The 23,629-nt window shown below is 40.0% G+C and overlaps 1 protein-coding gene across 1 annotated transcript; it reads left to right on the forward strand.

Moving 5' to 3' along the window:
* The first annotated feature begins 3,834 nt into the window (after positions 1 to 3,834).
* On the forward strand, positions 3,835 to 22,803 carry LOC111870855 (nose resistant to fluoxetine protein 6). Its single transcript, XM_023863444.2, has 13 exons — positions 3,835 to 4,156; positions 7,099 to 7,298; positions 9,069 to 9,250; positions 10,488 to 10,552; positions 11,628 to 11,821; positions 12,833 to 12,996; positions 13,966 to 14,134; positions 15,323 to 15,516; positions 16,351 to 16,483; positions 18,615 to 18,804; positions 19,840 to 19,982; positions 20,649 to 20,757; positions 21,619 to 22,803. Exons 1-13 carry the CDS (start codon positions 3,880 to 3,882, stop codon positions 21,705 to 21,707), a joined length of 2,109 nt encoding a protein of 702 aa, XP_023719212.1. The 5' UTR covers positions 3,835 to 3,879; the 3' UTR covers positions 21,708 to 22,803.
* Positions 22,804 to 23,629: the final 826 nt, after the last annotated feature.

Here is a 23,629-nt window from a genome sequence, read left to right on the forward strand (position 1 = left end):
TGTTAGTAATCACTTAAATAAATCTCGTATTCCGCGGTTGTGCCTTGTTTTATGATTTCTCTGTTCCATAATATCCCCTTTCCCCATCAGAGTGGCTGCGCGGTTTAAAGTATGAACAATCTTCACTCGAAGGTTGGGATTGTGGTTCTGTGTGTAGGTAGCGGCCTTGCGACAGGCTGATCCCCCGTGCAAGGGATCTTATCGAATGTGTATAGGATTAAGAAAGCGAAAAAGCGGTGGAAATCCAACTAAAGAAGCGTAGAGTGGAACGTAGATGATATGTTTTACTAATTAAATTTAGGTACTTACATAGCGTTCTCTCTATCGACACTCCCTTCTGAGTTTTCTTCACTCCCTAAATAAATTAATCAGTTCCCGCTTGCTTAATTCACTTTTAAAAACGTACATTTTAAGTTATGACACTAATGCCACTTAATTATTGCATCCCAATGTCTATAGACATAGCCGGTCCCGGTAGCCGAGCGGTCTAAGGCATGCACTGTCTTCGCTCGTTTGGAAACCGGGATCGTGAGTTCGAATCTCACTCAGGGCATGGATGTTTAGTTTGTGTGTGTGCGTTTTTCCTTGTTTGTGTACAGGTAGAGACCTTGCTACGAGCTGATCACCCGCCCAAGGAGTCCTACCGAATGTGTGTAAGATCTAGAAAAACCGAAGTGAACGGAGAAGTTCATGGAGGTAGGCCTAGGCCCACTGGGGCTGTAGTGCCAAGGAAAAAAAAAAGTCTAGACAGAGGCAGTGAAGACGGAAATTGTTTACTTAATAACCGCTAAGAGAATGGAGTGAACTCATTATCCTAATCAGATAATGTGGGTTAGTGTATAAGGATGTGATATTAAGTTCAAGGTCATTTCAAACGATGCTTTAGATGTGGAAGAAGGAAGTGCGCGGCTTGCTGGGTTATCATATGCTCTGTAATGAAAGTAGGACGTTTTCCTTTACAATATATTTTCATAGATTATTATTTTGTTTAAGGAACGACGTCAATGTTTATATTAAAATTATCTTATTCATAGTGATAAGTTATAATAAACATAATTTCATTACTAGTTGATGACTCTTTTAGCAGAAGACGAACTTCATCGAATGTTTAGTTCTTACAACGAAGACAAGGCCAGATTCCTGGGAGAGCTTGCTCATGTACAACTTAAACAAGAACAAACACAATCTCTCAACAAACAATGAGAAATTTTCAATCAGCATCGCGTGAACATTTCAAATTTCCTACTCTGAACACGTAAATATACTGCTAATTAGCGAAATATTACCTAATATTGTACAGGATGTTCCGAAAAAAGGTATCCAAAATAAAATAATTATATCTCAGAAAATTTTTCCTATACACATTTAGGTTTACACCATTACAAAGGGACACTATTAAAGTTTTTTGAGTATACGAGTATAACTTTCTCAATAAATTTAAATGAGGGCTCCCTTGATGGTAGGACAAATATCCAGGCTTGAAGCATGTTTGGTGTTACCGTAGCAACAGCATCCCTTATGTGGACTTTCAGGTGTTGAACTTCGTTGAACTTAACCTGGCAGACAATGTTCTTCACGTAACACCCCGCCCCCCCCCAAATAAATCCACTGGGGTTAAATCTGGCGACCTAGAAGGCCAAGCGATTGGTCCACTTCTACCGATCTATCTCCAAGTCATCACTCTGTCCAAGTGATTACTAACATGATAGCAGAAATGTGACGGCGCCCCATCTTGTTGCAGGATAGTCTGAGGTGGTAACTGGGACAGCGCATACTTCTCAAACATGTCCAAGTACGAACGTCCGGTCTCAGTCTTTTCCGAAAAGAAAAACGTTCCAATCAGCCAGTCGTTGCAGTCAGCCGGCACACACATTCACATTGTCTCCAACCCACATGTCACATGTAGATGTTGACTGCTCAAAATCCTGCAGTTGTACCTGTTTACAACTTCACTGACATGGAACGTCGCCTGTTCCGAGAAGCGCACTTGGCGGAGGAAATCGGGTGACGCATCAGTTCGTTCTAGCATGTCCACAGCGAAGTTTGTGTGTACTACTTGGTAACTCGGTTTTAGTGCATGAACCATTTGAATCTTGTACGCTCTTAGGCGAAGCCTTTTGTGTAGCTCATCGCCCACTGTTGAACTTGGAATTTGTAGGTAACTGCAAGCTAGCAACACGAATTTATTTGCACGGACTTCGCTGGAATGCCTCTCAAATGCGACTGATATTTTCTTCAGAGGTCCGTGTCTTTCCAGGAGATTTTACATGCAACAGACTACCTGTTTTCAGAAAACCGAACGCTTTTCCGTGTAGGAGATTGAAGAATGGAAGATATCTGGTTCGAATCTAGACTGATACATTACTGACTATAAGAATAAATATTCTCTTTAGGCTCTTCCAGAGGAAATAATTACGATTATGTCCGTATACAAATCAAAAGCACAACAATTCAAATCTTGTTTAATAATATTATTGATAATAATAATAACGTGAGAAAGAATTAAATGGAAATAATACAAACATTAATAAAGGAATAAAATTTTCGTAAATTTCTTGACAAATCATTACAAGTAGAAACCATATTTATTTGGGGCACGCGACAGAGTAGTTGGTTGAGGCACTATGCTACAAGCCAGAAAGTCGCGGGTTCAAGTTCCGATGAGGTCATGGGATTTTTTCAATTCAACTAATCCTTCCAGCCCCACTATGGCCCTGGGGTAGACTCAGCCTCTGACAGAAATGAGTACCAGAAATATTCTTTGAAAATTCTTGGGGGTAAAGGGCAGCTGGCGCGTAAGGCTGACAAACACACCGCAATTTATAAGCCAATTGTCTAGAACATTTGGGAACCTCAACATCTCACAACCCCATGGGCCTCCACGGCCTGTTACAGGGATACCGTTACTTTTTTTTTAACCATATTTATTTAAAAGTTCGACTCTAAATGATTCCAAGATCACCTAATTAAGATATGGATATCCTGTTTCGAGACACTCTGTATACTGCAAAAGTGTATTTACATATATAGTTATACCTATTATCACAATTTTCTTAGGACTGAGCATTAAGGCGTATTCTTTTCTTCTTTCTCAGCTCTACAATCCTTCATGGGCTTATGCAACATGTTTAGGGGGTAGTGGAAATAAGGGAGTGCCACAAATGTGGGTCCCCAGATGACGTAAAAATGTCTTACGATCGAATGTGTTTATTAACAACTATGAAAGTAATTATAGGAACTCTTTTTTTCTGTTTCAACCTCTCCAACAAGTGACGTATTGTTAACCCAACCTTACATAACATCCTTGCACAAGTCAACATTTTTATTTTAATATAATTTTTAATATCGCTTTTACATATTTACAGTTTAAAGCTTCTTTTAATATTTAATTCAATATTTTACATTTTATTTTTCAAGACAGACTCAACATGAAACATTAATTACAATTAATTTCAAAATAAATCCCATTTACAAGTTTTGTAGTTTTATAATTTCAAGTGGCCATTTAGTGATAGAAACATATATTTCTAATTACTTCTGTAAGGATGAGGTTTGTGTGACTGTGTATGATATTTATTTGCAAGTTTATATCCACTTTTAGTAGATAAATCATTAGAAAAATTGCAATAAATCCAAGTACATGATGATAAACTTCGGAGTACTGACTAATGTACGATTAAAATTAAGCCAAGGTTAAAACCGAGAAGTAAGAATATGGTTATCGAAATATATTCGCTGCAAGCAGGATTCTTCAGCTGCCCGTATAAGGAAATATCTGCATACGAAGCGAGGACAGTTGAACTCTTGATTCGATACAGTATCATTTGTCAGAGATAAGGGATTTTATGTGTGAGCACAGTAAATGAACAGCTTTAAGAGATGGCTGCAATTAGGTTAGTGTACGCGAAAATAATAATTTTCTCCTGCTTCATACATCAGATGTTGCCAAATGAAAACAGCGACGTCATAGCAGAATCCGGGCATAAGTTTTGGTTGCAGTCACTAATTGGTAACGAAGAAATAATTCCGAAAGTAACAAGTCTAATTGAAGATTGTATTGCGCCGATTTTAAAAAATTCTACGAATATTTTGTGTAGGAAACACAGTGACATATATATGGATGGATTAAGAAACGGTACACCATGGGCTTACCACAGTGAGTAAATATATTTTTAAACTTTCTTATATTGTCTATATAAGACATTTTCGAGATCACGTAATACCGTGAAATGGTGGCTCTGGTTCCATTTTAAGTTGAAAATTGAAAATAATAACTTTATAATTATGTTATAATGATATTGCATTTTAGCGCCCTCTCGCATTAATGTATCATGTTATACACTTCCATCTTTAATTCAACTTTGTTTACAATTTCTTCTTAATTTAAAATAATATTAAAATGGTAATTAACTGCGAGAGCACACCCAGGTGAACATGAAAACAGCCACGATATATAGGTTAGGAAGAAAATCATCCTATAAAATTATCAGAATCATCAGAACTCGAGGAAATTAATAATAACAACAACAACGTGCTGAATACTGTTTGACCCAGTGCACAGTGCAGTAGGCTGCTTTAAAAGATACGTTGCCTGAAGATGGCCCTCTGTGGCTGAAACATGTAGCATAAACACCAAATGTACATCTAGTTTAACGAAATTTTAAATATTTAACGAACTTTTAGTGAATTAATTGTGAATTAATGTTGTTAAATTAATATTGTTGCATTATAGAGAGAAAACAAGACTGTAAGGTAGGCCACACACCGACATGCGTCAAGACATGTAACAGTCAAGACACGATGTCTGTGACATGACTCAGAGGAAGTAGCACATTTGAAACGAATGAGATTATGAAATCCGCCGCACACCGGCCTGAGTCATGATGCTGACGTCAGCTTCATGCTGAATGTTCCTTTTCTGTACGTCAAGACTCAGACATCAATACTGAAGGAACAGAACCAGTGTACGTTATTTACATGACGTCATGTCATCAACTAGAGAAGATGTGATAAGACGCAGACGCGTGCTACTTCGGTGTGCGGACTCGAGTCTGAATCACGAATGAAGCATGTCGCTCGTAAGCAACAATGACTGTGCTGGCGAGGACAACACGAATTTACCTGATCCAATATAAGTTGTCCATTGACTGAGGTTCGTTTTTTCTAATGGACCCAACACAATATATGTTTCTCACACCCTCGCCTGAGGATTCAAACAGATCCACTTGCCATAGCTTCGTGCTCTTCATAATATTGAACGATGGATGAGCCCAAAAAAACCCAGTAACCCTGAGATTTCTCATTTTTTTAGGAAAGAATTCTAAACTCGATACCCAAGGCCGACGAGAAGACGCGAGCACCACGCGGCCTTCAATTGCCCGCACATTGCTGGAAAATTAGTTTCATGCAGTCTCCTCTCCTCGCTGTGGGCAACAAATTCAGCGCGTTTTGTACAACGACGCAAACAAAATGTGTTCACGCTTACTGTATCAACGTCACTGCTTTAGACATATATTCGGGATGTGCTGTGTTCGAGTCTCGGTTATTTTCCTAAACATTAAAAAAAATTGTTTTTATAAAGGAGAAGAATTTTTTTCTTGTGAGGCAAGGGTGTGCATTTTAAAATAGTATTTGAGGGTGTTGGGGAGCATATTTGGACCGAAGAGAGATGAAGTGAGAGGAGGTTGAAGAAAACTGTATAATGAGGAGCTTCATAACTTGTACTCTTCTCCAAGTATAATTAGAATGATCAAGTCAAGGAGGACGAGGTGGGCAGGGCATATAGCAAGAATGGGGGAGACGAGGAATGCGTATAGGATACTGGTGGGAAAGCCAGAAGGAAAGAGACCACTCGGAAGACCAAGAAGTAGGTGGGAGGACAATATTAAAATGGATCTTAGAGAGATAGAATGGGATGGTGTGGATGTGATTGATCTGGCTCAGAATAGGGATCAGTGGAGGGCTCTTGTGAACACGGTAATGAACCTTCAGGTTCCATAAAATGCTGGGGAATTCTGGAGTAGCTGCAGAATTGGTGTCCTCAGGTCCATAAGTAAGTAAAGGGGAATAATCTTTTTTTCTTATGAGGCAGCGAAATGAATTTTAACACAGCATTTTGTAAGAAATTCGTGTTGTAATATACAGACAAAATTGACAACGGAAAGAGAGGGAGAGGGAAGACAAATAGAAAACAACAAACAAAACAAATGAAATGGAGCGGTATTTGTTTACTTGCGTCTATTAACATACGTGGTTTTGTATAATAGATAAAGATACCACAGTGACATAATTAAACAGTAAATTTCGCATCTTTTGATGGAGAGTAGTCAAGGAGAACCCAATATTGACGGCTTATGATAATTGTTATTAATAAATGCAATTACTCTGCAGGCGGTGGGCACGCGGTAGTGTAGTTAGTTTAGGCACTATGCTACAAGCCGGAAGGTCGCGGGATCGAATTCCGATGAGGTGACTCGATTTTTTCAATTGACCTAATCCTTCCAGCCACACTATGGCCCTGGGGTCGACTCAGTCTCTAACAGAAATGAGTACCAGGAATAGTCTTGGAATATTCTTGGGGGTAAAGGACGGCCGTCACTTAGGACTGACAATCTTGCCATCTATGAGCCGATTGTCTAGAAAATGTGGGAGCCTCGGCGTCTCACAACCCTATGGGCATCCACGGCCTGTTATAGGGATACCTTTTCTTATTTAGTTACACTGCAGGCAATTCCCACAACCTCCCTTCGCTCTTGATAGGATAAAACATAATGTTTATCTATTCTTCCAAATTAAAATTTAGTGACTTACAATGTCCATAAATATTTAACACGTTGAGCAATATGGGAGTTTCTAAGGTGGAAGGTTCTAAGAATAAGGATTTTTGGGACTTGGCATTGTGCAATTTGATAGTTTGCAACTGTTCGGGAGAAACTTCTGCGTCTATCTTCAGGGTATATGAAGTGGCAGACGAAGGCAACACGTTCCTACAAATCATTGGTAAATATACACCAAACCCTAAGACGTCACATTCCAGAATTTTGCAATATTAATGCCCAAATTTGTCTTCAGTGTTGATATTTGATATTATGATTTCAGTGTTAGATTCTACAGCGAAACTTGAAGCTGGAATCCTGATGGGGAATTTGGTCTCAATGGGGAATTTTGACGAATGCATTGGCGTGACTGACGTGCAGACAGATTTGGGTCCGTTTCATGGCAAACATTGCCTGGCAAGTTTGACGTGGGAAAATGATACATTTCTTTCTACAAAGAAATTATTCGATTTAATAGAAGTGGTGAGTGTATAGGTTTTATTGGATCCATACCTTTACAAGGAGAAATTTTACCACACAATGTTTTTCTCAGCTTCTTAATATTAACAACAAACACTACTGGGTACCTGTAGGTCGGTACAGAACACGACTGCTGTAGGAAAATACTAGACAATTACATTTACTGCAGCTGAAAGATGCGATACAATTTAAGATACGATTTCCACTAACCAAAAGAAGTCCATATCAGCATGCACCCGGAAATATTTATTTTATAGTTACTGCTGAAAAAATGCATGAGGTTGCTCCTGCACGTTTTACCCATTCTGTGTGGGCTGTTCTCAATAATATCTATCACTGACAGGCAGAGGAAGACCCGCTGCATGGCCTCCACCCTCGCCTGACTTCAATCCTCTGGACTTTTACCTGCGGGGACACCTAAACGCCCTTGTGTATGCAGCTCCTGTTGACAACGAAGTGGCTTATGAATTGTGTATTGGATCAATCCGTCCCGAATTATGTCACGATTCAATGGATAATTTGTAGAAAGGAGGCTCTATTAACCGCTCTGTACAGTTTTTTTTAGAAAGAGAAAAGGTTCAAATAAAAAAAAATAATTTTGAAAACTCTAGTATAAACAGCGAACATTGGAGCTCTTATTATTTTTTTCCCTTGACACTACAGCCCCAGTGGGCCTAGGCCCACCTCCATGAACTCCGTTCACTTCGGTTTTTCTAGATCTTACACATTCGGTAGGACTCTTTGGGCAAGTGATCAGCTCGTCGCAAGGCCTCTACCTGTACACAAACACAGAAAAACGCACACAAACATCCATGCCCTGAGTGGGATTCGAACCCACGATCCCGGCTTCCGAGCGAGCGAAGACAGTGCATGCCTTAGACTGCTCGGCTACCGTGACCGGCTTGGAGCTTTTATACTGACTGTTTTTAGTTATTAATCATTAATTATCCGTCAGTTTTTAACATCAGATAACTTGGAGGGAATATATATATATATATATACAAATATATCTATATATATATACATATAAAGTGACGGAAGAAAAATATGCAAAAAAATTTTATCTGACAGTTAAGAGATGGCGGAACATTGTCAAACGGAATTCTGATTTGATAACCTCCCCTTGGTTTTTAAAAAGGGTTCGGTTCCCGATGTCACTTGATATTTTAAATGACGTAATGCTTCCAAGGGTCGGGATAGCTCAGTCGGTATAGCGACCGGTTACCAAGGGGTCTCAGTTCTAGTTCCAGTGGGGCATGTCGTTCAGACCGAGTATGGGGCTCACCCAGCTTCCTATCCAATTGGGACCGGGGGCTTTTCTCCGGGGGCAAAGCGGTCGGGGCGTGTAACTGCCCATTCACCTCCTACTAGTACCGAATTCAAGAAAACGTGAGCCTATACATCCACTCCCCCATACATCTTCATGACGTAATGCTTAATTAGTTAAGCACAGTGACAACTTTGCCTTACCTTTATCTAATCCTTCCAGCCTGGGGTAAACGGCCGGAACTTAAAACTGACAACCTGGCGCCATCTGTGAACCAACTATCTAGAAGATGTAAGATCTTCGACGCTTTAGAACCCTATAGGTCTTCACGGCCTGTTACGGGGATAGTTACCACATATCAGTTTTTAAAATGATATATCCTTTTTAATATTATATTCTCATATTTAATTTTACGAAGGAAGGAAAGGGTTTCTTGTGCCAAGGAGCTGCTTTCCACACCAACATTCGGTTACTTTGACAAGTTATATTGATTTGTTATTGAACAGCCTGGCGGTTCAAATTCAGTCACTATTCAGTGGGGATTCTGCATTCCGTCGACGTGTGGCGCTGAAGACATGAGAGCTGGGCTGAGTACCGTACTTCACCGTGACGTCACGGTTACCCTTAGCGAGCTGGATTGTCACACCAACGAAGGGAAGAAACTGAAAATAATCGACTACGTAGCAATGTAAGAAAAGCCAATTATGGATATGTAACGTTGATTTATTTCGAGATTTTAGATTCTGGCAACGGTGAATACTGAAATTACTGGTCCTCGGGGATGTGAGCCGTGTTCCGCTTTGTCAGAATCTTACAGCATGGAATGGGAGGAAGGTAAGTGGATGATGAATTGGAAAAATTTGGAAGTAAAGAAACGCCTTTTAATCGAAATATTATCCCGGATTTTACAAGAAGGCACTGTGCAAAATAACTAAAAACATCGGAGACGATTTCCGGTGTTACTGTCTATGTGTCTGGAGAGACACCATTTCGTGATCCATTCAGGACGCCATCTTGTTTAGTAAATAATACCAAATAGAATCTAAAGGGTTCTGACGATGGTGTATAATATTAATAATTTTTAAGTTTTTGGACTTTGTCTGTCGTCCAGTGTTCTAAAACTAGAAAAAGTAACATTTCGGAAATTGGATCTGTTTCCGTCCTCAGGTGTAAGTGGCGGGAAGACATCTGTTCAGTTGTATGCCTTAGAAAGAGCTAACCTTAATCAGTGGACAGTGCTTTTTCTGCTTTCTAGAATACCGGACGATGAACAAAGTCCAAAAACCCCATAATTCTGAAGATTATATCAAGGTTTTGGAGGAACTTGAAGGGCTCATCTTCATTGACTATTCACTTCAGTTAAACACATCAGATCTCACATAAATTTCATAATTCTGGAAAACAATTCGTGGTGGCTTCTTCGTGTTTACTCATATGAAACAGGATTTTAAATTCCAGACATAAGATTTGTTATTTTTTAATGCATATAATTTCACTTTGTGCTATTATTGTGTATTATTCATGAACACAGAGAAAATGGAACTGTTCATTTCTGTTCTCGGTCAGATCAGTGGTTATCCTGAGTTCTTTCGTGATTTCCTCAGTCACTACACAAGAAATATAGTGATATAATCTTGATTAGACAACCGTCACTTTCTTTCAAATACTTTTCATTTTATAATTCATCTGCCTTCCTTCAAATCGACGCTATGTTTTGCATAATAAAGACATAATCGTAAAACAATCCACTTCGTGTCTTGAAGTCTCATGTATGCAAACTGCGGTGATTGTCAAGTGCGTAGTGAACTGATAAAGGTTTTGATAATAGTGCCATTAAATTGTCACTCTCATGTGCAATAAATAACGTGCAGAGATATGTATTCAGTGATGCTCAACTCCTGATGACGAAATCTTGTTTGTTTCAGTGCGGTGTTCGTCACATTTGGGCTGTCGGTGATTCTCAGCACATCGTATGACCTTTTGAAGAAAGGTAAATGTAACGCGATGTAACGGGTCTCTCGTTACCCAATGCAGACATCAAGAATTCATCACACATAGAGATGAAAAACAGGACACAGAGATTCTTTCCTTCTATACATTTTTGCAGTATTTGTTGCAATTGTTTGTATTCTCTGTAATTGTTGTAGTTGTTAATCGTATTTGGTTTGTATTCATTGTGGTAGGATGTCCTTATTGTTGTGTTTTGTGTATTGTGTTTTGTTTGAACGTGTTGTCACTTAGTGTAATGTGTGTTACTTGTCTGTTGTGTCCTATTGTGTACTACTGCCACCGGGCTAAAACCCAATTGCAGTATAATAAATAATATATATATATTATATATATATTCTTATGCTGTTATCCTCATTACTCTTTCTAACAATTCCACATTTATTTTTATTCTTCTGTTTTCTCTTTCATTCCCTTCTTTTTTAATCTCATTTCTTTTTTCTCTCTTTCTCAGGTCTTTTTCTCCAAGTTCCTCCCCTTCATCCTCTTTCATTTTCACCTCTCTTCCTTCTATGCGTATGTAACCCACTATAGCAAGGCCGCGCCATAGCTCAAGCGGTTAGTCGCTGGCTTTCCACTTCGGTCGCCCGGGTTCGATCCCGGGTCTGGTCAAGTGGGATTTGTGGTGGATAAAGTGACGCTGGGGAGGTTTTCTCCGAGTATTTCGGTTTCCTCTGCCAATCTTCATTCCATCAATTGCTCCACAATCACTCTCACCTATCATCTGGGGCTGGTACAATAGGCCAGAAGTGACTGCAGTACAAGGGACTTAGTCCCACCCCACTAGCATTAAAAGAAACCACTACAGCATCCTTCCACATCCCTTCCATTCATCGTTCATCATCATCCAAATATTCGACTCTATGAAATTTGAGTTACTGGCTTCTTCGTGAAATGAACTACAAATAAAACATTATTTCCTGCCCTCCTTCTTTCACCGCATATTTCCTATTCTACTTCCTCATTCCTCTTTCCTTGTTATTCCTTCTCCAATTTATCTTCCAACTCATGTCCTGACTCACCCAATTTTTGCCTTCAGAATCTCACATTTGTTTCAGGTCGCGGGAAACAAATACTTATCTCATTTTCGTTGTATACCAACGGTAGAAAATTGCTGAGTACCAAGGACTCGCCAGAAACCCTGACATGTCTCAGTGGTATCCGTATCCTGAGTATCTGTTGGATCGTACTGGGGCACAGATACTTGTTGTCCATGAATGTGCCATCTATCAACGCCATCACCGGATATGGGGTAAGATTAATTGTCTAGTGCATAGGCTGTGAACTGTACAGAGGCAGCCTCAAAAAACAATATGAGAAACCTTCACAACGATAAAATATCAGTAATATATTTAAATTATAATTACCATCATTTAAGAGGAATATACTGTCCCTAAAGTCAATGCTAAACTTATATTACGACCGATAGCCTGTGTTACTGCCAAGCCCTATATAGGACCCAAAACTAGATTTTTGTTAAATGCCCTGCAGTTGAGGATTTGTTGATGTGGGGCTCCCTCTCTGATGAGACTACAGGTCTGTTGTTTACAGTTGCTGCTGGTCCTCGCCAGCACAGTCAATCTTGGGTTAGAGTTCCTCGGTGGTCATGGACATATTTTACTGTCTCATATTCGAGATTCCTCGCATCTGAAGGGCCAGGTCCTCGTGTTTATATATCCTAGGAACAGGGTCACCCAGTTATACCCCCCAGGAATCGGGTTCCCTTTCCGTCGTCTTCTGCAACTCTCAGTGTTACGGTGCAGGTAGTCGAACCCACTTCCACGCTGGAAAGACCGTATTCAGCTTCACTAAAGAGAGGGGTGGAAGTGGCAATCCCCTTCGAAAGGATAGTACTTAATTAAACAGCTTCAGAATTCAAAACCCTGAAGAAACTCATGAAGATCTCCAAATGAGCACAATGCTCAATGAAATAAAAAAGTGCAACACCAAATATTTAAGACAAAAAAAACACACTAATGCACTCGCAGTGAAACCTACTAGACAATACCGAAACTACACACAGACTGAAAAGATATATCGTCCTAACTCTACCAGACAGACCTGAGTAAAACCCCAATACCTAAGTAAACAAAAGAAAGTACGGCTATATGAGTTAGGCCACTGGGCATAAAATATTCACGAGCATTTACATATTGAACATATATATATACATTTATTGTAGATTCTGCGTATTATGTATAATAAGTGCAGGAAAACAATTAAAGAATATTACACTAACAAAATGAAATGTTTTTCATTGTAGTTTATCAGCGACTGGAGTACAATGGTGATAATTAACAGTGTTCTGGCTGTTGACACTTTCCTACTTGTAAGTGGACTACTAGTAGCTTATGGGCAGCTCGGCCATGTGGACCGACGCCAGAAGTTTTTAAATGTGCCCTTATATTACCTGCACCGCTATATCAGGTAATGAACAACATTTAACAAATTAAATCTTGTTAATGCCGTTAATAGAAATAATCAAATGTTGTTTTGACGATCAAAAGAAACGGTAAAAATATCTGTGTGGGTAAAAATGTTGAGTCTTTGGACGAAAAATCAGGTGTTACATAAAGTAACCATTTTGCTTCAAAGGGTTAATCCAGTTCAGTAATTTTCAAGCTTTTGGATCTAGTGATCCATCGTTCATTTTCTCAAAATCTTTTGTTCTATTGCAGTAAAGTGCAAGCGTTTCTTTTCCTGCTTCTTTATAATTATTCACATATTAATCATTAATGTAAGGTCTTATTTTTGGGGCCTAACATGTCATCTAGCTGAGTGATAGATCCGACCAATAGGATGAGTTTCACCGGTTCAGAAGCACTGATATATCAAACATTTTACTTACTTTTCTTTTTTTGCTAGTGGGGTGGGACTAAGTCCCTTGTACTGCGGCCACTTCTGGCCCATTGTACCAACCCAAGATGATAGGTGAGGGTGATTGTGGAGCAATTGATCGAATGAAGATTGGCAGGGAAAATCGAAGTACTCGGGGAAAACCTGCCCCAGCGCCACTTTGTCCACCACAAATCCCACTTAAGCAAACCCGGGATCGAATTCGGGCCGCCGCGGTGGAAAGCCAGCGACTAACCGCTTGAGCTATAGAGCGGCCTTACTTACTTATTTGCCTACTTATGGAGCTGAGCCCTTCTTGAGAAGCCGCCAATTGTGCAGCCACTCAAGAATTTCCCAGAATTTTATGGAACCCGAAGGTTTATTACCGTGCTCACAAGAGCCCTCTACTGGTCCCTATACTTAGCCAGATCAATCTAATCCATACCATCACGTCCTATCTCTCTAAGATCCATTGTTAATATTGTCCACCCACCTACGCCTTGGTCTTCTCAGTGATATATCAAATATGGTACATAAAATCTCTGTTTTTTTATTAACCAGATTGACACCTGCCTTAGCTGTGATGGTGCTAATGCAATTGAGCCTCATAGAACATATGGGCTCAGGTCCACTTTGGGATAAAGGTAACAAACATCTGACCCAGTTATGCCAGGAGAATTGGTGGTCTGCTCTCCTGTACGTACAGAACTACGTCAGTGATTACAGAATGGTAAGAATCACGCAAAAATATGTTACAAATAGATTTCTGAAACAAAAATCTATAATATTTGAATGATCGTACAAATCTTCTATAGTAAATCCAGTTTATGTTTATTATATTTCGATCAGAGATCATGTAGTTATGGTTAGTGTCCGGCAGATGGCATTGATCATCAAACGGTCTCGATGCATCATTCGATGATACATGTTCTTAATTTTCCAGCTTAGAGAATGTTAGAAAAGTTGCTCATAGCTTAATAATTTTGGCTAATTCATCGTTTTTGTTTAATTATCTCGAAAAATATAAGCGTTATATATGAAGTATATTAGGAATAAAATGCCTGTTTCATCTTCTCTGAAAAGTTTGTTCCAAACATTAAATGAACTTTGTAGTGAGATATAAGTTGAGACATTTCATTAAGACTGTAATCTGGTTCGAGCCCTCATATTTAGTGCAAAGCTATGGACACAAAAACTGGCAAAATGACAGCTAAACACTTAGAAAATAATTACCTATATAACTAGGGGCTCCACTTCGCGAAATCACAGCTCATTCATAATGTTCAATACTGAAAGAAAGAAAGAAATACAGATTATAGGCCTGAATAACGTTTTATAAATAGGCATTTTTAATGTTCACTCTAGAAAACCGAGATTAACGGCCGTGGGGATCTGTTGCGCTGACCACGTGACACCATCTGTCCGCAAAAGTTGGCACTATCTTCGCCGACAAGTGGCGGTCGCTCGGTCGATATACTTCGTTTGCGGACTACAGACCACGGAGTTTTGTTTTAGGAGCATTTTTAATGAAAATGACTTCAGTTAATGACATTGAGACAATTGTTGGCAGACCCACCTGCCGGCAGAATTAATTACTACTGCAAACCAACACATGCACACTCATAGCATCAGGGAACACCATACTATTTTATTTATATAGATGAGATGAAAGCGATCAAAATATGCTATAGAGATTATTATATCTGAAATTAATCTTATACCTTATTATGCACTTCTTTTGTCAACCACATGATTCGGATTAATTAGCCATTCTCAGTTTATAATACATTCGTTTTCTGTTTGAATCTTATTTTCCCACAGTTGGCAGATATTACAAATTATATACCACCCTTATAAGTAAACAGAGATTAATATTTAACATACCTGTCACATTTAACATGCATTTTAACTTCCGTAGTGTGTTGGCCATAGCTGGTATCTATCGGTGGACATGCAACTTTTCTGGATATCCCCGCTGATATTGTTACCTCTAATTAAGTGGCCACGGAAATGGAACCTGCTACTTCTAGGCACCCTTATCATCGGAGGAATTATCATTTCTTACACGGTCAATTACGTGAATGAATTTCCAGCAGGAATCAATGCTGGAGTGTAAGTATATCTGCCGTGTTTCTGACGAAAATATTGAATTCTTTTGCAGGTTATTTGATGATGCTTTAACGGAGAGACTATATAGCTTCTCAACTTGGATAATAGATCATAACAAATTGCACTTCTCTGTTTCATACGATTCTGAGAATAACAAATAATATTTTTTTCTAAACAGCATTTACCATTTCCTTTTTACGATGGCTTTATAATACATGTTTCCTGTGAGGTACGAAATAAATACTTATACATTCAACAGAAATTCGTGCTTGACTCCTGTATGGAGGCGTGTTCGAATACCTCCGGCGACAAATGGGAGCCCGGTTCCTGGGGGTTTAACTAGGCCACCCTTTTACTGGGAGCCATATATACAGGGACCTGGCTCTCCACGTTGGGTGAGTCACGAATCTGAGACAGCAGACGTTCATGAGTCTGTCACGACTCGGAAGCAAAAATGACTGTGCTGACGAGGACAAGTTGTAATTTAACATACACAGAGAACTCTGTTACTCTGTGCACCAAACATTGGCCTACTGAGAAACACTGACCCCTCCCCTCAAAAAGGAGGTCCCCACTTCTAAACACATGTCTAGGAGAGAAAATAAATCTTGGTCATAGATTTAAATGTAACTGCTGCAAAGATTGACTGTACTGACGAGGACCAGCAGCAATTTAACCGACACATCGACCGACCGATCGTGCTTGAAACATTCATGTTTCGCCCAGCATTGATACTTCATAGCGTTATACTGACAGTTGCAGCTGGACTGCAGACATTTCCTCCTGCCTATCTAGCGACTGAAAATCTTGAAATATTATTTTTTTCTGTTCCTATAGAGGACCAGAGTGGGACAACAGAGATCGGTACGAATACATCACAACGCATGCGCGTTTCACTCCTTGGCTTATCGGGTTCGGGCTGGGATATCTGCTACATTGTTGCAAGGGCAGGAAACCACTGCTCACCGGGGTATGTCTTTCATAACGAGATACAATATGTCATTAGCCCACTACCAAGTGCACATGAAGTGTCTGGACAAGTTGATAGTTATTCAGCTAAGAAATTTCAGGAAGAATAATACCTTCAGATTTATAACACTCTGTATTTCTGTGTAGTTCACTGAACTTCCTGAAGAGCGCATTGCCTTCATCTTGACAACGGGAAAGTTAAAGAGAGAAGCAGCGATATGTAACCAGCAAAGACAGACACTATGTCTTACTGGTTTCTTAGCTTAACTTCCTACTCAAAAGATGGATGCAGGATATTCCATTGAAACTTCCGTGAGCTTCTACAGAAGAAAATTAAGAATGGATCCACTTGATACCTAAACCTTGCTCGTGTCTCTTTCGGCTTACATTTCGACTCTGAAGATGGAGGCAGGTACGTCCCTTCGAAATGTCTGTGAACTACACGGCGTCACATTACAGCAAATAATAGTCTTCATATTCACTCTTGTGAGACCTTCAAAGAGAACAAAAATATCTTTCTCCTAAGGATTACTGACAGAACTTGAGAACTAGCACAGTCGGTCGCCTTAGACGGAATTATTTTAGCCTCACCATTTTGTTAAGAAAACAATGATAGTTGTTGCTCTTTTATTCATATAAAGATAAAATGTAAAGCTATCCCTCTAATAAGCCGTGGAGGTCCATAGTGTTGTGAGACGTCGAGGCTCCCACTTCTTCTAGACAATCGCCTCACAGATGGCGGTGAGGTTGTCAGCCTTACGCGTCGGCCGCCCTTTACATCCAAGAAGATTCCTGGTACTCATTTCTGTTAGAGACTGAGTCGAGCCCAGGGCCATAGTACGTCTGGAAGGATTAGGTCAATTGAAGAAAATCCAGTGACTTAAACGGAAATCGAACCCACGACCTTCCGGCTCGCAGCATAGTGCTTCAGTGAAATACGCTACAGCATATCCGCATTTATTCATATAGTTACCATTAATTAGCAGTGCCCTAAACATGCTACCCAACTGTGTATGCAAATATATTTGCAGAAATAGGGCGCCAGTGGCGGTTTTCATCACAGTTTCTGGAAATTTCGTGAAATCATAAGGACGTTACGAGAAAGTTGAGATGGTGGTTGACTTCAGTCAGATTCCGTTTTGACTCTATATCCGCTCCTATGTTGCCCTCCACAATTCTTCTTCGTGTTTCAGTCGGACCATATATGCAGTCACGTCACAGTTCAGCCACGATTTAATGATCCCTCGTATCAGCACTCATCTCTGATCGCCTCGAAAATGCATTGGCCGACAGTCACGTGTTAGCCAGGCCCTTTGCTTCTTATGTTTCATCTGGGAGCATCTTTCCACCACTGAAATGTTCCTGGTTGAACTATTTGGAGCTGAAATGAAGTTCTGAAAAATGTTACACTCTTTGGCCTGAGTTGGGTGTCTGCTACTTTATATTTATCCAGGGTCATAAAACAAACAAACAAAAGCAAACTCCGTGGCCTGTAGTCTACAAGTGAAATATATGGACCTAGCGACAGCCACTTGTCGGCGAAGCTAGTGCCAAATTTGCGGATATAGGGTGTCACGTGGTCAGCGCAACGGTCCCCCACTGCAGATAATCTCGGTTTTCTAGACCGGGTCATGGATTATTAAATAATGGGCTGTAATAATTTTTTTGTAAAAAGTGCGTGTCTATAATACAGTGCGTTCAGTTAAGGAGGAAACTTCGCAACACCGCTGACCTGGCCCAACATTCCTCACACATTGCTACTGTAACTGCTGATAGCAGAATGAGACATTAGCGCTGATAAACGCGCGCCATTGCAGTTTCAGTTACAGTTACAGCAGCAATCTGTGAGGAATATTGGGCCCGGTCAACGGTGTTGCGAAGTTTCCTCCTTGATTGAACATTCTGTAGTTCTAAGTTGCGTCATTAACAGATTGTGACGTAGATCGAGGGATCATCTTTCGAAAGTGACCAGATTCTGCTCCAGACATACAACAGGAACTAGAATTCCCGTAATGGAGATCACGTTGAACACACTCAGGACTTTTTTTCCGTAAGGTTGCCTACTGGGGGTATGATGTAGCCACAGAAATGTTTCGAACAAAGTCGTGAAGTACATCTGGCTTTGTTTTCAGCTGCAAGTCTATACAGGGTGGATGCTGTCTGCGTTGGGATGCTTCAGTGCCATCTATTGGAGACTACCTTTCCAGCAACCAGACTACAAATACAATGTCTACATTTCCGCCATTTACGCCTGTCTGAATCGACCAATCTGGGCCTTTGCTGTGGGATGGGTCATCTACGCATGCGTCACAGGTTATGGAGGTATAAAAACAACGCAATAAGCGCTTTACTTTTTACAGTTGGTTGTTTAACGACGCAGAATGTCACGATATCTCAGTAGGTATTGCAACGTGCTACAGGCTGGAGAGTTGGTGTTCGATTCCCGGCAGAGGAAAGAGATTTTTATTTTTTTCATAATGACTAGACCGGCTCTAGAACCCACCCAACCTCTTATTCAATGGGTACCGGAGGTTCTTTCCCGGAGGTAAAGCGACAAGAGCGTGAAACTGACCACTCAGCCTCATCTAGTGCCGAGGTCAAGGATGGTGAGGTTATACGTTCACTCCCCCTTAAGTGTTTATGTCGTGGTGCTTAAATGTTTATGCACACGAATAACTTCACTTGATCTTGTTTAAAGACGCTGCCAGTATCGAGAGTGTGCACCATCGGATGATTGGATGATTAATGACTGTGAAGTAAATAACGGAACCAGAATCCACAGAGGATATATAGGTACATAGAGAAAACCTTCCCTTAGTGCCACTTTCTACTGCAGACTCCATGAGCTTTTATCAGGGATTGAACCCGAGCCACTGCTGTGAGAAGCCGGGTATTAACCGCCTGCATTATGGAACGTGTGGATTCTATACTGCATGGTGTTTACAAAATCATGGAACATTGTAATAAGCGTCCAGTAATCATATGAGAGGGTGGAGGAATTGTTAAATTAAATTCACAAAGCCTTAGGAAATCACTAAATTGTTACTAGAAAAGGTCTGGAATGAAAAACAGCATGACAAAATATGTTTACACCTAATAGAGCTGGCAATGTTTGTTAGTCACTGCTAATGATTGATATTCTTTAATGGCATTATCAGCCAATCAGCAGATTTAATCTGGGTCCCCTTTAAAATTAGATCACCCTGTATCAGTTTTGAAAATGTGTCCCTCAGCAACTCACTCGTAAATTTATATCAGTTTCTTCTGTAAACAAATTTCTTGCCTCTCTCTAGCTCAACCTTTCTGACGTTTCGTTTTTCAAAAGGGTTAAATATTACTTTTATTTTCATTCTTAAGGACCGGTAGACAAGCTCTTATCATGGGGAGCGTTCAAACCACTTGGGCGTCTCACGTACTGCATCTACCTTGTCCACTTTACGTACATATTGTATCGGCAGCTAACAACAAGGACACCTATTTACATAAATGGCATTAATCTGGTGAGTTCATACTCTTAGTAAATAATAGAACACTCAGTATATAAGAACTACGTACGTGTTAATCTTTTGCCACACTATTTACACAACGTACACAGATCGCTTACATACTTACTCATGGAGCTGAGCCTTTCTTGAAGAGCCGCCAATTCTGCAGCTACTCGAGAATTTCCCAGCATTTTATGGAACCTGAAGGTTAATTAACGTGTTCGCAAGAGCCCTCCACTGGTCCCTATCCTGAGACGAATCAATCCAATTCATAACTTACAATTCTATCTCTTTAAGATCCATTTTAATATGGCCCACCTACCTACACTTTGGTCTTCCCAGTGGTCTCTTTCCTTTCTTTCCTTACATTACGCAGTAATCATATCTTGAATGTCGTCTTAATGTTATTTGATTTGATTAATTTAGAAACGAAATAGAAAATTAGAATATTTTTAAAAATACGGTATTGATATCTAGGATTTAGCAATTGCAAATTACAGTTAATAATATCTGTTTATAGGTATTATATTTAAGCATCCTGTTGCACTCCATACGAGTGAGTGTTATACACCTGATGATGGCCGTCTGAGGCCGAAACATGTAGTGTAGGGAGCAAGATCAAAGACACAAAATATATTGTTTGCACTTGAGACGGAGTTTATATCATTTATCTGTTTATAGATGTCGCAGGTCGTCAGCGATGTATTTTTCTCCATTCTATTCGCCGCCTTGCTCTCCTTGGGTTTTGAGGTACCAGCACTCAATGTTGAGAAGGTTTTGTTGCGAGCAGGTGAGCTGAGCTACTTCCTTATAATTCAGTAAGCATGCATTTCCAAAAATAACTTTCGAGCACAGACAAGGAAGAGGATTTCAGATTTTCACTTTAATGCGGTCTTCCGTTTTATGACAACGTCTGTGGTAAGCTATTAATAACACTCTCTTCACTTTACCCTGAAAAAATAGTAAGTGCCTCCGAAAAGTTGGTAACGAATTACTAGATTATAAGGTATTATAAAAAAATTACAACAATGTTTATTATTAAGATATATTGTCTCTTGTGCATCACGCCACGAAACGTGCCGGAGAGTGGAGGCATAGCTCCATATATTCATAGACTCTGTAGTAGATAAAGAAACAAAATCTCGATCGAAACAAAAATAAAATTAAGAGAAGCTTAAATTTACCCCCTCAAAACAAATTAAATATAAAAAACAAAGGATAAAAATAGATTAAAAATTTAATGGTAAATTTGTCTCTGTACTTAACTAATTAAGCACTAGGCAATGAAGATGTATGGGGGAGTGGATGTATAGATCCAAGTATTCTCCACCTCGGCACTAGCTGGAGGTTAGTGTCAGCTTCACGCCCCGACCGCTTTACCCCTGGGGAAGAGACCCCCTTACCCATTTGATAGGAGATTTGGTGGAAATCAGAGCAGGTCTGGACGATATGGAGAAGTGAAATTTCTTGCCCCCCATCGGAACTCGAACTCCGACTTCTTGGTCGGCCAACCCGTAGCCAGTCGCTATACTGACTGCGTTATCCCGTCTCTCCGAACATACAGTGTAAATTCATTTATAGAAAAATTCAGTTTATCCTTAAGTGCCACTCATATTTTTCATTACAAAAATCATGCTACCTTTTGTTTCAGAGAGAGCAGATAAGTCAGACATCGTTCAGAGGAAATCTGTAGAAGACGGACGCATAAATCAGGGATTTGCAGCTAAGGATAATCGGTAATTCAAGAAATGAAAAGATAGGTATAAAATCTGAAGTACTTAAACTCTGTCTAAAATATCTTCGAATGTGCGTCATCGCAAGAATCTACATTATTTACACATGCAAATACTTTATTCATTTGGCGAAGTTTGATAATAAACTCTGCAAGCTATAAATGATTATCTCCGGAAACATCAGGAACTCTCCCGCCTTATGGTTGCCTATTCTAGATATGGCGTAACCTCAAAGATATTCCGGACGGAGACCACATGAGCAATTTACAAATGCATGAACGATTCGTGATGATTTGGGATTCCCCTGAGGGAAACTAGAAGAAATAAACTTTTATTTTACGAAAGAGTCAATACAGTAGGGCCCAGCCAGTTATATATAATGTATCTTTTATGTACACTGTATTCCATAGGGTTTATACTGTCTATTGTATTCACATATATTGTTGAACTTACAGAATAAACAGTATTTATTTATTATAGTTTACATATGGCATGTTATTTTTGTGAGTACTAACTTCAGGAATATGACGCCGTGTGATCTGGTGGATGTTTATGGATGTTTCACATAAACGTTAATATTCATAACATTAGGGAGAGTAAAAAAATAGGTCACAAATCGATATGAAACATGTAATATTCTAAGATGAAAAAAAAATTGTTTTCTCGAAATATCCTCCACCAACACTTGTTCTATCGCTTTACCGGTGTGACGAAACCCACAGTATAAAAGTCTTTTTGACTGTTGTCTCGGACACTTCCGCACCTCCGTTTCAACCTCTTCATAATCAGCGAAATTTCTGTTACACTCAGCTGCGAACCGCTTTACGTGACAAACACTTCTCGATGTAAATAACAAACATTTCTTCATAGATATCCTTTGCATTGAGTCTTTTTGTCCATAAAGACGAACAACAGAACATTGTTCTTCAGTAGCACACACTTCAAGCACAGTCGCCATTTTGACTACTGAAACCAGCCTCTGAACATGTACATGCGCTTCTGCTACCTAGACTTTCATGAACCTGGACTGTGCTGGTACCTAGTGATACACATAGAAAACCTATTACATCCATTAAGGCGCGTCCACATTACGCAAGCTCGTGCTCGTGTTCGCCAGGCTTGTGCTCGTAGGGAGACTCGTCTGGCTTTTACTTGTGCTTGTAAATCTTCGTCCACACTACTTCAGTTGCACGCCAGGCTTCGGCGCGTGAGGATCCGTATATTTACTCGTAGTGTGTATAGGCTGCAGTTGTATTTTAATTTATTGGCAATAGTTTTTAAATTTAAAATTTAAAATTTGCTTGTCACGTGACTTGTCATATCGTCCACATTACTCGCGAGCATGGCGAGTCACACGAGCACGAGTAATGTGGACGCGCCTTTACACCTGTTTTACTTCCACTTGTGGTCTATTTACTGACTCTCTCTCGCTTAGTGGGGGGTGAAGTCCAACTGGGTCCACTCGGCACGGCAGCCACTGATTGGCTTATTATTCCTGCCCCGGGTGATTATGATGATGGAAAGGTTGGTGGAATGAAGATTGCCAGGGAAAACCGAAGTACTCGGAGAAAACCCGCCCCAGCGCCACTTTGTCCACCACAAATCCCACTTGACCAGACTCGGGATCGAACCCTGGCCGCCGCGGTGGGAAGCCAGCGACTAACCGCTTGAGCTATGGCGCGGCCGCCTCTCCCTCACCTTAGACTTACGAGTCTGTTAGAAGTTTACAAACGTCGCAAGGAACGTCCTTCAGCTCTACCAGACTACACGGTGACGGATCCCAGAAAGTAGAATTCTTTCTAGTCACCACGTTTATAACTCCAAACCAAAAATTACTTTTAATATGCCAAACAATTAATGTTTACGCTTTGCTTTAGGACCCTAAGAGTTCTCAGTTTTATAATCTGTTGCTTTTGATATAGGGTAGAT

The sequence above is a fragment of the Cryptotermes secundus genome, unplaced genomic scaffold (genome assembly GCF_002891405.2).
Source record: "Cryptotermes secundus unplaced genomic scaffold, Csec_1.0 scaffold632, whole genome shotgun sequence".
Lineage (NCBI taxonomy): Eukaryota > Metazoa > Arthropoda > Insecta > Blattodea > Kalotermitidae > Cryptotermes > Cryptotermes secundus.